Source organism: Gadus chalcogrammus, chromosome 16, assembly GCF_026213295.1.
Source record: "Gadus chalcogrammus isolate NIFS_2021 chromosome 16, NIFS_Gcha_1.0, whole genome shotgun sequence".
In the NCBI taxonomy this organism is placed as follows: Eukaryota; Metazoa; Chordata; class Actinopteri; order Gadiformes; family Gadidae; genus Gadus; species Gadus chalcogrammus.
The window spans coordinates 6,219,996-6,236,838 of NC_079427.1; the positions used below are offsets into that span (position 1 = coordinate 6,219,996).

Below are 16,843 nucleotides of genomic sequence, written 5' to 3' on the forward strand. Positions count from 1 at the left end.
CAACACCAGGGCCAGATCAAGATTCATCATTCAGATTTAGATTCATTTCTGGACACTACCAACGATATTAACAGTAGGCCAAGAAGGAGTGATCTTTGAATAGGTTTTCCATTACCGTTCAATAGCCAAATATTCCATTAGACATCGGGGGGGCGGGTGTAAATAGGTGTAGCGGGTATACTGGTGAATTATTCCCAACCACTAATGGAGTAATAATAGAAGCAATATATTCTACCTAGTCTATGATTTGATTGCAGCAAGTTTTATTGCAAAATCATATTTTGTTCACTACACAAGCTCATTTAAAACACTTGCTTCTGGTCAAAGCTTACAGTGGTTAAATCGTTTTGGTCCACTTTCTGGCTCAGAAGCTTTAGAGATCGTTCCAGAGTAAATTACTTGGCATACCCGTTCAACTGCTGCGACAACATTACACTCACTGATCAATGCTTACCAATTCAATACTGGACCTTGCCCAATTAGTTTCAATACTGCATAAGAACCACACTTTATCCAAGATCCTTTGAGGCGCGACCTGCAAGCCTCCTCCTGATTGTCTAGGATCCAGCACGGCAGGGTTCCTTACCAGTGCAGACGAGGTTCCGGCAGAGTCCGTTCCTGAAGTCGTGGAAGACGCGGTTCCTGTGCTCCTGGGTGGAGAGAGACAGACATGGTATAGTTACACAGCGGGGCCTTGGAGGACAGCAGCAGGGCTGCTTTAACGAACAGCGGGGCAGGCTGACCTGTCTCATCTTGGCGTGGATGTAGAAGCACGAGTAGCCCAGCTGGGAGATCTTCTTGGCAAGGAGCTCGACTCGCTGAGAGGAGTTGCAGAAGATGATGGACTGGTTAATTTGGAGCTGTGGAGGAGGGCAGAAAGTGTTTTACAACTCAGAAATCACACGACTGACAAACAGCGACCGAATTGTTTGTTGGCATTCCACCAGTTCCAACCGGTGGAGCCTTGTGAAATTGTTCATCCAAAACTCGCCTTCAATCAGCGCACGCAACATAAGTTCTAAATAAATTACTTTTTACAACTCGACTACCAACAGTTTGCACTTCAGCAGTAGTAGTACTTGTATTGACTGAATCTATCACAAAGAAACCGTCCTGGATGCCTTCAAGTTTTGCAAAACAAACTGAATGTTTGAAATATTATTTAGATAGAAACAGTTGTAATTTATCCAGTTATAGGCCATTGAAATCAGACATAAAAAAGGCCAATATTACTTGAGCCAATTCTTGTTTTGACATAGTGATATAGAGTGCAAGGGATTCATGCGTACCCGTGAGAACAACGTGTTGAGGCAGTGGACCTTCTGCCGCTCGGTCACGTAGGCGTAGTACTGGGTGACTCCCTTCAGGGTCAGCTCCTCCATCAGGTTGATCTCATAAGGCTTCTGCAAGTAAGCATTCTGACACACACACACACACCACAAGTTAGCATGGCCCATCAACGAATTGTTGTGTTTTGACTAAGTCTCATGGTTTTCTTGCAGTCGGCTCTATAGCAATGGCCACGAGTCAAACAAATAAGGGGCCCAAGTGCTTCAACTAAAGGGGAATGGGGTTCAGAAGGGGACTTCAATAAGTATTTCTATAGGGGTCAGACTACAGGGTTTATTTCTTGATGTTCATTACTGCTGGCTGGGTTTGTGTTCCCAATTAGACACATACAGATCCCCGCCGCCGGTAAGGTGATTGTTCAAAACTAATTTGAAGCGAGGGAAAGCTAAACCTCCCAGTCACCCAGATTTGAGATTGTCTACAACTCGACTCTAGATATTAATATAAAATCTGATGTGTGAGACAAGGCCAACGGCTACAGAAGGGAACCAACCATGAACTTCTGAACGCTGAGAGGGAAGGTGGCTGAATAGAGCAGGATCTGCCTCTGTTTGGGCAAGAAGCTCAGCATCTCCTCCATCATCGCCATGAAGTCCTGAGACAGCAGCTTGTCAGCCTGGAGGGGGAAAGGGAACGGAGCAGCAAGACAAGGAGTTCAGCAGCTAAATAAGGCTAGACTGGCACCTTTTTCTGTTCGCAGTGCATCAATGAAATGCATCAGGAAAACCTCCGCTTATGCCATGTTCTAGCTTTACTCTCTAACAAGGAGTCTTCACATTCTCACAGCAGTCTTTGTTGGTACAAATATTAGTGACGAAGAGGTTAATAAATCCGAGGAGGTAGTTTTAACCGTGATCATTCACTGGTCCGTCTTCAAAGACAAAGTCCATGATTGATTAAAACCAGGGAGGAATGGTCGGGAAAGCAAAGCGTTAAGCCAACTGACCTCATCCAGAACGACCATCTGCACTTGGTTGACCTTGGCCACTCCTTTCTTGATTAAGTCCAAGATTCTCCCAGGGGTCGCGATGATCACGTGCACTACAAACAAACAAACACAAGACTGATTCAAGATGAAAGAGCGATTGATTCGTCAGCCAGTAAAGGTTGACGATCAGTACTGCCCAAACAAAAGCCTTGACCTATTGATTCACCATGGTTGATGTCTTTGCATATCTAGTCGAATTGTGCAACTACTTTATCAAATTTAGACGTGGTTCAGATAAAAAAGGCGTTAAGAGTCTAAGGAAGGTCAGAAGCATTGCAACAACTGAGTAGGCAGCCATGAGGCCTAAAAAATGTTTTAGTTTGGTTCCGGTTTCCGACCGACCCTGTCAATTTATGTGCGACCCAAATTATTTTATGAGTTTTATAAAAATAAAAAAAATAAAAATTTAATTTTTTTTATGTAATTACGTTTTGGTACAGCACCTCTATAATTACGTTTTGGTACAGCACCTCTTCATTCTGTACAAGGATGAGCGAATTTTCTCGTTTTTAAATGAAAACAACCTACCTATCATTCGCTGCCGCTGGAAAAAATAAAATAAAAAAAATAAAATAAATTCCCTACCTACCCATGACCTCAACTGACAACCAACAGGAACCAAACTTTTTTTTTTTTTTTTTTAGGCCTGATGAAATACCAGTCACCTTTTAGAAGCCAATTCGTTACAAAACAACTTTAAGTGAATTATACGTCATTTTCCCAGATGCACTTCTATAATTAGTAGGTAGGGGCTCCGATTATTATTCAAGGATTCAAACACCCCAGCCAGGAGCCTATCCTAAATAAAAACTAACATGAATTTAGAGTAGAGTAGTTTTCCACTTAATTCCTAGAGAAGTCGTAAAGACATTTGCATGTATAACATTGCCCCCAGAGGGGAATAGAACCCCCATGGTCATGATTACGTTTGATAAATTGCCAATATTGTGCTTTGAAAGGGGGGGGGAACCACCAAAGCATTTGCATATTGGTGATGACTTCATAATACTAAAGTGGTTCATTGTACATTGTTAGAGATGAGCCATTACACTGAAAACACCACCATTAGAAACAGCCTCATTTCCATTTGGACATAAAGTAGGCAATTATGTTTTCCATAAACAGCTTTTTCAGTTTGTTTTTAATGATCTTTTCTAATTGCTTTTTTCTCTGCTGAAGTCAATAAGTGCAGATGGATGGGCCCGGGATTAATTTTCATTTGATCACTCCCTCCATGAGGCCCTACTACCGCCAACCTTTTCTAATCAAAATGTATGACATGGGACACCCACAAGCGAAAGCGGCTGTATTTATATGCTGCCGGGTAGCAGTTTGTTTTGTCATCCATTTCTAATAGCAAAACTTCAAGTTGAAACAAAACCTCACCCTAGATTGACTTTCACTTGAAAAGACCTCCAACGAGTCATGCTGTACCTGTTTCGTCAAGCCTCATGATGTCATCGCGGAGGTTGGTGCCACCCGTCGTTGCCATGACCTTCACCCCGCCCATGTGTTTGCCGACCTGGATGCAGATCTGGCTCACCTGTAGTGCCAGTTCTCTGGTCGGCACGATGCCCACCGCTGGGGGAATAAACCACACGTCAGCAAACAACTCACGGGTAACGTTTTAACTGCCTGATCGGCAGTTAAAATGGAGTATCAGATACTGAGTCAAAGTAACTGATACCAAGTCAGATTAACAGATACCTTGGTAGACAAACGAAACTGATAGGATACAATTGTACTCCATGTTATCAAAAGCAACCGATAACTCAGTTCACATTAAACATTTCCTTATAGCACCTCCTATGATTGTAGTTTGGCACTATGGATGCAGTAAGAACACAGCTAAGAATTTTAAATAGGAAGTTACCTCCGTTAATCGCATTTTGTGCCCAATATTATTTGCTTGCCAAGAAAGAAAATCTTATGGTAGAAAGCCCTCTAGTGGTCAGAACGTTTAACAACATGACGATAGTGGCACTGGCAATGTACAAGCCTGTGTATAGGTACATAATAAATATTAATAGGCTATATTTAAGGGTTCAAAATCTTACTCATTACTAAAAATGATATGGGATAAAGCCATTATTAATACAAACGATAGTATATAAATACAAAAACATATTTGCAAGAATTTGTGGCCATTTCAAAGCACTGCAGATGAGCTGGGCACCGAAAAAGCCCTTTGTAAGGTGAAAATCTATTTTAAAGGGTCAACAAACACCTTTCTCAGCAGAATAAGCTTTCTCCAGCCATCAAACATATACATTTCGTTCAAAATACCACAAAATGTTCACGAACACGATAATGGGATAAAATAGACTTGGTTTGCTGACTATATTTTGTAAAAGCAAAACGCACACAATTTAGCCAAAAAAATGAATTTGATCCAAGAGACCACCCAGGCCTAATGCCAACACAACCCGCCTGCCTCATAGACCATATAAAAAGTATTCTGTTCACTACCTTTGGGGTGAACACCTAAACCAGGTTTCAATATTTAACACGGTTATGACAACATAACTAATATCTTCCTCACCTTGTATGCAGTCCCTCTTCAGGTCGATGCGTTCCAGTAAGGGGATGAGGTAGGCCCCACTCTTTCCTGTGCCGTTCTTGGCTCGGGCCAAGATGTCCCGTCCTGATAGTGCAATGGGGATGCTCTCCTCCTGTGATGGACATTCAGACATCAATAGGGTCCCCCAAGGTCTCAGCAGTAGTTCCCGACCAGTACACCTTGAGGGAAGGCTACGCGTGCTTTGGCATTTTTTGTCAGTTTACTGTGATGGTATAAATGAGCAAGCACAAAATGTAATATAAATAAAGGATAAAAGTAGTAGTGTTTTGAGAGGGAATGAAATGGAACCATAATTTACAGTAACTATTTATAATGAAATAAAAATGCTTCGGCCCGTTTTCTGTGTTTCCACTATGGTCTAAAGAGCAGAAGGTCAGACAAATTAACGTCCTTCTACATCAGGAACATTATGAATAAAGGACATGAAAAGGATATACAGTGTGAAAGATCGGACCAACAGAATTACGTAGAATATTTACATCAGGAAATATGCTGCATTTTCCAAATAGAATCACGGCAGTGACAAAAGATCCAACAATTTTTTTACGACTCTTGTAAAACCAAAAATGGAGCACCTCCAATAATAATGACTAACATTTTTTATAAACTTTCAAACAAATTTAAGTTTGACTGAATTCATTTATTGGCCTCTTTGATCATGGTTTACCACAATCAAAGTTTTAGAGGTACCGAGAGGCTGCAGAACCTACCTGGATGGGAGACGGTTTCTCCCAGCCCATCTCGAAGATGCCCATGAGAAGCTCCCTCTTCAGGCAGTAGTCTTCAAACTCATTGCCTTTAGTTGCAGTAACATCCTGTAATTCACAGAAAGGCAGTTCTTTTATTAACTTAATCTTGCCGGGGCAAACAGTTGTTTCAAACGATCACGGCAGTAGGATTGCAAAGAGTGAGGACATTTAAAAAAGTTATATAAATATTTTACTAAACACAGAAAACGCATTGTGTTCAAAGACCCACTATTCATGGAGGCACAATTTTCAAAAAGCTCGCAAATTTAATGCAAGTCTTTTTTATCTAGTTTGAACTGAAGCAATATAGGAACTGTATTGCTCTATAACCATTGGTTTTCTAACTGGGGGAACTTTCCAGCACTTTACCTGACAATCATTTACCTCATCAAGCATGCATAACAATGAATTTAGAAATGCACTTGTAAAGCCCAAACCCATATTGCTTGGCAGCTTTGTTTTCGTTGACTGTAGTCATTACATTAATTATAGCGTTACAAGCTAAATTGACCCTAGAGCATTTTTATAAAGTGAGGTATGCAAGGGAAATAATAATTACTGCTGAACACTTACAGAAGTTCTCATCCTCGTGTCTTTTGGAGGAAGCTTCAAATTTTTCTTCCAATCATCTCCGGGCCTATGAGGGGAAAATATTTAACGCATGAAAGTAATTCAAACAAAAACATCACTCTAGAAGTTCGATAAATGCAAGTCCATCAACACGATTACAAGCAGAAAAAACATGCAAGTGCATGCTCTCATTCATATTGCATTTGTCCAACCAGCCATCAAATGGTTTCATTTCAGCAAGAGAACCCACCAGCCGGAAAAATCCTCAAGTTTGAAGTCTAGGTATACAAGAGCCTTACAAAATGTAGTGCCAAATAACTTTTATAGCATATATGATAGTAATCTACCCCATTGCTTCTTCACCAATCTTACTTGATGACCGTGTTGGCTGTTGTGGTGGGCTGGGAGCTGCCATTGTTGATTGTGCAGGAGGTCTTAATCTGGCTTGGTTGATGCTGATTTCCACCACCTCCTCCTCCTCCAGGGCCCCCGGCAGGCTTCACCGAGCCCCGCATCTGTCCATTCTGGTTGGACAAGCCCAAAATAATTGGGTTCTCTGTTCTTGCGGCGCTCATGTGGACGACTCCGCACTCCTTTACTTTTCCTTGAATTAAGTGTCTTTAAATTGCGAGTTAGTCAACCCCGTTGGGACTACTCAAAATGTTGGAGGATTGTCCGTTCCCCCACCTTAAGTTTGGCCTAACCCCTAATTTTTTTTTCAGCTGCTTCTTCAATCAAGTCTTTTTTGAGCATCCCACGTTGGAGCAAATCGATGAAATCGTCCTTGCGCAAGGTAAATAGAAAAAAAAAAAGCTTGGGACGAATTAATTGAGCACACCTATAACGCTGAAAGTGTTTGCTGGTATCGTCTCAGCTACAACCTATCAAATACCGGGTTATCTAATCTGGATTAGCATCACCGTTTCGTCTTCTAGGTGTTTCCAAAAACCTGGAAAAGAAATTGCGACAAGACAAATCAGGAAACTGTTATCGTAACACCAATTATCACTTAATCTTAATGAGGTCTCGTCCATTTCGGAACGGAGTAGTACACACATTTCCGAAATTAATGAATCACAGCCAGGCAATACTTCATAGTAAACGGACAAACTAGATAAAAACGACAGATTCATGGCATTTTAATCCTTGTTATTGCCGTCTCACCCGTCACTCGGCTAACCAATAAGCTAGCAGGACAAGCTAACGGCTAACTAACAGCAAGCAATAGTAGCGCGTAGCTGCCAACAAGCCCTATTGTGCTACCCTGGTGAATCCTATTCACCGTGGACGTGTCTGCAAGTATACATAAAAGTATCGGGTGGATATCGGTACCTAGAACTAGGAGTGACATATGCCAGGAACAAAAAGTTTACCTTTGCCAACATTAACGTCAGCTTAGCTTAGCCGCATCCAGCTAGCCGGACTACCGCTCAACACAGTGTACAGGCACCTCTAAACAAACGCAGGACAACTCAACCTGGACATTTAAATAGCATTTAGTTCGACATTAGGGTTAACAGAAATGTACCTTCGAATGAATGAAAGCGCCGTTTCACTCTTGTAAATGTTTGTGCGGTGAACGCAGTATATATTTTTGCGGACTACGGTGCGGGTCTGTCGGAATAAATTCGCCCGAGTTAAACCGAACGGCCCCGATGGCTTCGGCTCCTCTTTAACCCCTCCCACGCGCAACGCCATCAGCGGATTTCACTTGAGAATCAGGCAGCCACTTTAGAAGTCTCGAAGAACATAGAAATGTGTTAATCGATACATTTTTTACCCAGTGATCCAATTTACATCAATCCCAAATTCTAAAAATAAAAAATGGTTTGTGTATATGGAGTGCATTTGTCAAAGTTAACTTATTTAATAGGTAGGGTTTAATACTTTAGTACACTTACTTCAGAATTGAGGTAAATAAGTGTATGGCCTTGTACAAATGATCTAGAATTTCGCCTGGAATTGGTTCACAAAGTTTTGCTCCTCTCAGTTCAGAGACATTGCCTTCATTAAAGGATCTATCTATCTATCTATCTATCTATCCAACACATCCCATTTAAATCAGCACAACAAGAAGCTGTGCTTTTTAAATGCAAATGACACATCATCCTTCCTTAGCCCCACATTTGTCTTTCCTGCATCTAGCTTTTATGTGCTGTCGCTTTGGGACTGTGGTTTCCACTTTATGACAGTCAGAGGAGACATGAAGAAACCCAGCGCCAACTGCCTCCCTGCTGTGCTCCATCTTTGCCGGTCGGCTTATAACCTCGCCGCCGTGGCAGACACACATGGTGGCCTTCAAGACTAAAAGAGATGGTGAATCTAAACGGATCATGCTAGATCAACTAGAGGGGGGGGGGCACTCGATGTGGGCACTTCTGCAACTAACTGACTGCAACGATGCAGTGGTGCTGGCCTCCGTTGGACCTTTGCCCGAGGTCAAACCAGCCGCTCACCCATTCCTGGTTCTGCTCCAGTTTAAATACACACAAAGAGTCGTGGCGACACAATGTCACCGACATAATCAGGCCTGTCGTTTGGACCTTGTAGTAAAGTAGATGTTGAAAGAAAGAGAAAAAAAGTCTACAAGATGTACTGAGAATCCGCACAGCTTTTGTAATTGCACTTAGATGTCGTTTAATAATGTACAACGTTTTACCAGAATGTCCTCTTACAGATACCTTCAAGTTAACAAATAAAGTTTAATTGTATATTTCAACCACGTCTCCTCTTCGGTTTTATCAATGCAACACACGTCAGACAATAAACGGAGACTAACGCGATGGGATCAACTGAACAGTATTATTCTTTTGTAGACTTCTATTAAAACAGTTATACACAACGATGGCAAACAATCACAAATTGCATTTTTATGTACAGCAACTATATATTATATTATTTTTTTTCCTTTGCACAACAGTTTATAGTTGAAGAAAATAATCAATAGGAAAACAAATAGAAATGTGAGGCACTACTCCCCTCAACCGCAATGTTTCCCCACAACAAATACACACATTAGTGCAATATACACATATTACAGTATTTTAGAAAACAGGTTCATATGTCTTAACCATGTGACGGTGCTTTTCAATATTCCTTTTTTTTTTTTATCAGCTGGAACTCCAAAAGTCGAAGGTTATCAGTGATCCATTTTTTTTTTACAATTCTTTTTTTTAAATAATTGCAGAAATAACATGAATGAAAACATTATTGACGTAACGCAGGAACAACATGATGGAAATAAGCTTTCTTGTTTCTTTTTGTTTTCTTTCTTTTTTTGTGGTTGTCGGTTATCAGCGAGCTGGACTAGAATGGCATGTTGGGTATCCCTCCAGGCCCGAGGGGGCCCTCAAGAGACATGCCCCGGTGCGGAGGGCCCATCATGGGGCCCTGGGGGGACATGAGAGGCCCCTGGGAGCCCCTGGCCTGCATCATCATGAGGTTCTGCTGAGCCATGAGATTGTGCGGGTGTTGCTGGGGTGACATCATGCCTGGGTGGGGCTGGGAGGCCTGGTGGAGGCTGGCCATCATGGCCTGCTGCTGCTGCTGGTGGTGGTGGTGGTGGTGGTGGTGGTGATGCTGCTGCTGTTGTTGTTGTTGTTGTTGTTGGAGATGTTGCTGGGGCATCATACCTGTCCTCCCCATCATGTGTCCTGGAGGGCACATGGGGCCCATAGGTCCCATCACTCCCCCGGGGACCATGCCTCCACCGCCGGGCCCCAGGCCCCTGGAAGCGCCTGGAGGCATGCCCATGCCCTGGCGCATGCCCCCCTGTGCGGTGTGAGTGGGCAGCTGGTGCTCAGCCATCATGTTCTGCAGGTGGGCCAGGTGGGGGTTGGAGGACATGGGGCCGCCCTGCTGGGGGCCCCCGGAGGACAGCTGCTTGAGGAGCTGGGGCGGGGGACCCGGGTGCTGGCCGGGGCCCTGGCCCTGGTGGGGGTTCTGCGGGGGTCTCTTGGCGGGGAAGTACTGCAGGGTGCTGCTGGGCTTGTCGGAAGGAATGATGCGCGACAGGTCGAACTCGGGGATCCCCGTGTGCGAAGTGCGCATGACCTCGCTCAGGTCCGGGCCGTCTCCCATGGAGGAGAAGTCTGGGTGGGAGGGGTGCGGGTGGCGGTGGTGGGGGTGGCCCTTGCTCAACAGCATCTGCTCCCGCAGCATCTGCTGCTGCTGCTGCTGCTGCTGCTGCTGCTGCTGCTGCTGCTGCTGCTGCTGCTGCTGCTGCGGCGAGGGCATGACGTCGTCCCCGGGCTGGGGGTAGTGGTGCGACAGTCCCCCGAGGGGAGAGTGCATGGGTCCGTGGGACTGCTGCTGCTGCTGCTGCTGCTGCTGCTGCTGCTGCTGCTGCTGCAGCTGCTGCTGCTGCTGCTGCTGCAGCTGCATTCGGGTGAAGCCGGCCATCTGGTTCTGAGGGATGGGGGACATGTTGCAGTGTCCCATGCCGTCGCCCTGGCCAGGGCCCATCATGCCGGGGTTCATCCCGGCCATGGCCATGGGATTGGGGGAGGACAGCATGGAGCGGGGCCCGTCGTGTGACATCTGTGGCTGGCCGTGGAGCATCATGCCCATGGGACTCTGGGGCTCCCCGTTGGGTCCCATGGCGCCCTGGGACACCAGCATCTGGTTCCCCTGTGGGTTCGCCATGTTCCCTGGTGGGAGAGATTGTACATTTTAAGATCAGCATTCATGAGGTACACCGTTGATGAGTCAGATGGTGCCGTTTCGACAATTTATTCACTACAGCTTGTCAGCAATGGCTGCAAACAGAAAAAAGACTTTAACAAATAACCAATTTTTCTCGACAGATCTCCACAATGTAATGAGGTCATCTTGGCTGACCACAAACCACAGTTGCGTAGCGTCCCTACCTCCAATGCTGACGCCGGACAGAGAAGGGTGCTCGGGCATCATCTCGTCGTCGGACGTGGCGATGGTCTTGATGGCGTCGTGGTAGAGCGGCGTGGTGCTGGGCATGGCGTACTTGGACATCTGGTTCATGATGAGGGACAGGGGGTTCTGGGTGGGAGGGGGTGCGTCGGGGGAGGAGGAGGAGTTGAACGGCATGCTGGGGTTCAGCGAGCCTGGCTGGCTCCCCGGCGTGGAGTTGGAGCTCCTGGGAGGGAGGGACGGTCCTGGGGAAACAGATGAATGCAAAATGACGTTTAAGGTTGTATATTTAATTTTTTATGCATACATCATATATACATATCTCACACACACACACACACACACACACACACACACACACACACACACACACACACACACACACACACACACACACACACACACACACACACACACACACACACACACACACACACACACACTTTCATCCGCACCAATTTTTTTTTGACAAATTCTCTCAACTGTATCCGCCCGCCATCCGCCGGTTGCTTTTATACGGCGATGCAAGGCGCTGCTGACGCGAGGCTAGAAAGCTCTTGCGTGTTCTTGAAAGGAGACCGATCCAATGAAGCAAAGATATTGCAAGGCTAAAGTCCCTAATAGGATAGCCTATTGCCTGCGCTGCCATCTCCGAAGCGTTGATCAAAAGTCCGCCCCAAAAGAAGTTGACGTCGCTTAGCAGCAAAGTTACCCCAAAAAAAAATGATACACATTCCTTGGCAGTGATCTGCTTAGCAACAGTGAATTATCAAATATAATTCACCGCCGGAAGATGTTATATATAACAATAGAAAGAAGGATAAATATTTTTATTTTGATTGGGGTAACCGCCCGAATTTAATTAAAATATTATTTTTGGTCGCGTCATCCCCCCGATCCGCGGTTTAGCAGCGGAGTCCGCGGCTAAACCGCCAAACGCGCATCTCTAACACACACACACACACACACACACACACACACACACACACACACACACACACACACACACACACACACACACACACACACACACACACACACACACACACACACACACACACACACATGAATGTCATCATCATCATATATCATATATCACCAACCCAATTTCTCATCTTGAGCAGAGCAATTGTCAGACAATTTCTCTCGGGATGAATAAATAAAGTTAAGTTAATTAATAAAGTAAAGTTAAGTAAGAGAAGCAGGGCAAGGTTGTGGAATGGTTCACCAATGAATAACAAACTACTTCAAAAGTACAAAGGAATCTAAAGGCAATGTGTCAGCGGGTTGCGCTCTGACCGTACCCGTCTCAGTGGAGCTGCCCCCTCCGTTGCCCAGCCCCTTGCCACTGGCCGGCCTGCCCGGGCTTGGAAGAGCTGTTTTGGGGGAGGCCCATCCTGGGGAGCCCCCATGCAGGGCCGGGGACTTCAGGTGTCCAGGGGAGGCGGACGGCGATCGCATATTCAGGGAGGAAGAGCCCATCAGCTGGGGGGACTTCATGGAAGCAGAGGAGGGCGTTCCGGCCCCCGAGGCCGGTGGAAGAGGAGGGTTAGGCCCCGCCGAGGACATCTGAGAGGGGGACTTGAGCCCGGGCGCTGAGGGCGAAGGCAGGAGTGGGGAGGGTTCCTGGCTGAGGGACGGCGACTTGAGCTGATGTGGAGGAGGCATGGAGGGGGAGCCCATCGGGTTCACGTTGAGCGACAGGTCGGACGGGCGGCGAGAACCCGGCCCGGGGCCTCGGATGCCACCGGCCATGGTCATGTGACTGAGCCGGGGCGTGCCTCCCATCTGGGAGGGTCCCTGCTGCTCCGGTCCAAACATCTCCGGACCGGGCTGCTGGAGGTACGGCCCTTCCATCTGCCCGCCAGAAAAGGGCCCTTGGTTGGGGAAATGGAGCCCGCCGTCGGGACCGGGCCCCATTCCTCTCTTCACCGGCCGTCCGTTCTGCGCTGCCCATATTCTGGAGATGGCTTCAGGGCTCAGCATCTCCCCTAAAGGCCCCGCCCCTCCCGGACGGCCACACAGCTTCTGGGCCAGCATCATCTGCTGCTGCTGCTGCTGCTGCTGCTGCTCCTGTTGAGCGCTCATCTGGGCGCTCATGCTCAAGTTCAGGTTGCTCCCCATCGGGGAGTCCACCAAGTCTCTCATCTGGGGCGGCCCCCCTCCTCCTCCTCCTCCTCCTCCTCTTCCTCCTCCGGGGGAGCCCAGGATCTCCCGGGAGCCGGGGAAGTCCATGGGGTCCCCGCGGGACGGCGCACAGCGACTCATCCCCATGCCGGGGAAGCCGGCCGGTCCCCCCGGGTGGTCCACCATCCTCTGGCCCAGGCCGCCCTGCTGTATCTGCTGCTGCTGCTGCTGCTGCTTGGCCAGGCGCTCCACCTCCAGCCGGTGGAGCTCATGCAGCTGCCGCTTCTCCATGATGCGGAACATCTCCTCGCGGGTCAGGATGCGATCGCCGTCGCCCTGGAGGTGCTGAGGCGGTCCGCCGGGATAGCAGCCCCCTTGGAAAGGCGGCCCGCCGCCCCCGCCCCCCATGTTGTTGGGCATGTCGTCGAGCCACACCACCCCGGCGCGCGGGGGTCTCTGAGGCCCCATGCCCTCCATCGGCAGACCCGACCCGGGGCTACCGGGGAACCCCCCGCCCCCGCCGCCGTGCGGGGGCCCCCCTCGCTGCATCTGCCCCAGGAAGCGGGGCCCGCGGGGGTCGTCGGGGTGCATTTCCATCAGGCGCCCGTTCCCTCCCATCGGCCCGGCCATCATGCCGCCCGGGCCCCAGGGCTGGTCGTCGGCCTTGCTGTGGTAGGGAGGCGGGGGGCCCCTCATCACCATGGGGCCGCCGCCGCCGGGACCGCCGCCGCCGCCGCCGCCATGCATGCCCACGTGCTCCGACATCATCCGGAAGTGCTGCGCGTGCGGCGGCTGCATCTCCTGCTGCCGGCGCTTCTCCTGGTAGTACTCCTCCTGGAGCTTCCTCCAGGCCATCTGCTCCGGGGTCAGGCCGTCGGGCCCCATCATGGAGCCCATGTCCAGGCCCGGGGAGAACAGGTGGTGGTGGTGGGGGTGGTGGGGGTGGGGGTGGGGGTGCTGGGGCATGCCGTGGTGCTGGGGGTCCATGGGGGGCCCCTCCATGCCGGGGCCGCCCAGGGACTGGGTCTGGGAGATGATGGACTGCAGCGGCTCCTCGTACTTCTTGGGCCCCCCCATGGGGGCCGCGGGGGCGTTGCTCCCGCCGCTGTTCGTACCGCCGTCCCCGTCCTCGGCCGCGCCGCCGTCGGGGAGGTTGTTGTTGTTGTTGTTGTTGCTGGAGGGGCTGCTGCTGTTGTTGTTGTTGTTCGGATTGCCGTTGGGGCCCCCTGGGTTGGGGGGCCCTCCGGGGGGGGCCCCGGTACGCAGCAGGAGCCGCTCGATGTCCCGGAGCGTCTGGAGGGAGCGCTCCCGGTGCTCCCGCTGCTCCTTGGAGAGGCCGTCCACGCCGCCGCCGCCCGGCCCCTCCAGCCCCCCCGGGTCCCCCTGGAGGTGGGCCGCCACGGCCGAGGGGCTGTCTGACGGAGAGACCCCGGCGTTGGGGTGGGCCATCCCTCCAGGACCCTCCCCGGCGCCGGGCCCCAGAGCCGGGCCGGCGGGGGTACCGCCGCCGCCGCCGCCGCCTCCCGGGGCCTTGTGGGTGGCGAGGCGGAGGTTATTGCAGGGCCCGGGGCCGCCCGTCCTGCTGTGAGGGGACTCATTGTCGGAATGTCCCGCCGACGACGGCCCTCCCGCAGCCAGGGGGCCCCCGACCCCTCCGGCCGAGCCAGAGCCGGGGGTCCCGCCCTGGGGTTTCGGCGTTCCCGTTGGCGGGGAGCCACTGGAACTCATCTTCTCCGGGAGGCTGGGGATCTTCCCCGCGTTGAGGCCCTGAAGGAGTAGAGAGGTAAACACAGTTACATACGTAACCCCGGATCTCACACCACCCTAATCGTACCCTTTATAGACACATCTAAAACCTTCGCCAAAGTAAGTAGTCTATCAGCATCAGGCTTTTGGGCCTTTATAGAAAGGACAGTGAAGAGCGACAGGAAAGTGGGTTGAAGAAGAGAGGGAGTGAACTGTAGCATCGGCCCACCGGTGGGAATCGAGCCTGGGTTGCTACAACGCGTACCGCCTACATGGTGGGAGCACTCGTGGTTCGAGCCACTTGAGTGGACTACTTTTATCCTCCTCCTGTGTCTACTAACCTGTTCGAGCTTGCTGCGTGGAACTTGTTGCTGGTGAAACTGAAGGATGGAACCAGAGTGGCCGTTCAGTACTGCTTCGGCAGCACTATAAACACACAACAAAGCACACAAACATGAATATTGCATACTTAAACGGTTATATTACCAGTCCTAACTAAATAGGAACAAAGCACAAAGTAATTTAGAGGAGACTGGGCCAAGATGGAGACCCAGCTGCAGTCCGTAAACATTGCATTCGATTGTTTATTGGGATATAAATATGTGATGAAGACTTTATTATACAGTCAAGTCAAAAGCAAACAGAACAATGGATTTACTACACATCGCACTCAAATCATGTGCTCATCATTTAGCGTTATGATACACACATCTCAAAAGATACACCAAAATCCCACCACCGGCAAAAAACATCGACGGTCAGCCACCTCAAAGAAAATCCAAAGTAGAAATGAATTTGCACGATGAATTTATTTTTCAGACAAATCTCTCTCGGTAATGTCAAAAGATATGGGGACCAGGTTTCTGTGAGGATATTATTCTTCAAGCAGCCTCCGTCTTTGATAAAGCAGCACTCCTTGGGGCAATTTGTAACATCCCCACATACAAAGTCCACAAACTAAGTGTATTCAGCCGGAATTAGCAGACTGCATTTTGCTGAGAATTTCCCCCATTTGCTGACTTTAAGACATTTAATTCACACTTTGTCAGACCCATACAGGATCGGTTTCTACAGCAAAGAGGGATTTGGGGGTTAACTCCCCTTTAAGACACGTTCATGTATATGTGGCAGCAAGTGTCAGTACGCAGGTTCTGGTAATAGTTGGTAACAGTACAGGAGGCGCTTTACCTGTTGGCCAGGTTGGTCGTGAAGACGTACACAACCTGCTGGGAGGAGGGCAGGGAAGGCTCCGCTTTGGGCCCTGTTGCCCCCCCACGCCGGAGCCCCGCCCCCCCGGGGTCTGACCCCGAGCCCCCAGAGGGACGCCCAACGAGGCCCTGGAGAGATCCGGGACCAGGACCCCCACGATCCCCTGGGAGAGGGAGAGACAGAGACAGAGACAGAGAGAGCGGATACAAAGAGACAGTGGGAGAGAGACAGTGGGAGAGAGACAGAGGGAGAGAGACAGAGGGAGCAGAGAGGGAGGGAGAGAGTGAGGGAGAGGTAGAAAGTGAGGGAGACAGAGGGAGAGAGACAGAGGGAACAGAGAGGGAGGGAGACCGGTAGAAAGTGAGGGAGACCGAGGGAGAAAGTGAGGGAGACAGAGGGAGGGAGACAGAGGGAACAGAGAGGGAGGGAGAGAGTGAGGGAGAGAGGTAGAAAGTGAGGGAGACAGAGGGAGAGAGACAGAGGGAACAGAGAGGGAGGGAGACAGAGGTAGAAAGTGAGGGAGACAGAGGGAGAGAGACAGAGGGAACAGAGAGGGAGGGAGAGAGTGAGGGAGACCGGTAGAAAGTGAGGGAGACCGAGGGAGAAAGTGAGGGAGACAGAGGGAGAGAGACAGAG

The 16,843-nt window shown here is 49.3% G+C and overlaps 1 protein-coding gene across 4 annotated transcripts in view; it reads right to left on the reverse strand.

Moving 5' to 3' along the window:
• The window catches only part of LOC130406651 (probable ATP-dependent RNA helicase ddx6), a 46,561-nt gene that overhangs the window by 6,176 nt on the left and 23,542 nt on the right, over positions 1 to 16,843 (reverse strand). For 3 of the 4 annotated variants that reach the window (XM_056612325.1, XM_056612327.1, XM_056612326.1), the window contains exons 5-10: positions 16,187 to 16,370; positions 15,340 to 15,424; positions 12,430 to 15,019; positions 11,107 to 11,370; positions 7,767 to 10,887; positions 6,975 to 7,187 (exon numbers count right to left, since the gene is read on the reverse strand). In XM_056612325.1, coding sequence (XP_056468300.1) covers positions 9,545 to 10,887; positions 11,107 to 11,370; positions 12,430 to 15,019; positions 15,340 to 15,424; positions 16,187 to 16,370 — 4,466 coding nt within the window. In that variant the 3' untranslated portion in view covers positions 6,975 to 7,187; positions 7,767 to 9,544. Of the gene's footprint in view, positions 1 to 586; positions 651 to 743; positions 861 to 1,289; positions 1,419 to 1,843; positions 1,967 to 2,296; positions 2,392 to 3,772; positions 3,920 to 4,880; positions 5,011 to 5,629; positions 5,735 to 6,241; positions 6,306 to 6,610; positions 7,188 to 7,766; positions 10,888 to 11,106; positions 11,371 to 12,429; positions 15,020 to 15,339; positions 15,425 to 16,186; positions 16,371 to 16,843 lie in introns of those variants that run through there. The other variant, XM_056612328.1, reaches the window with a different exon arrangement.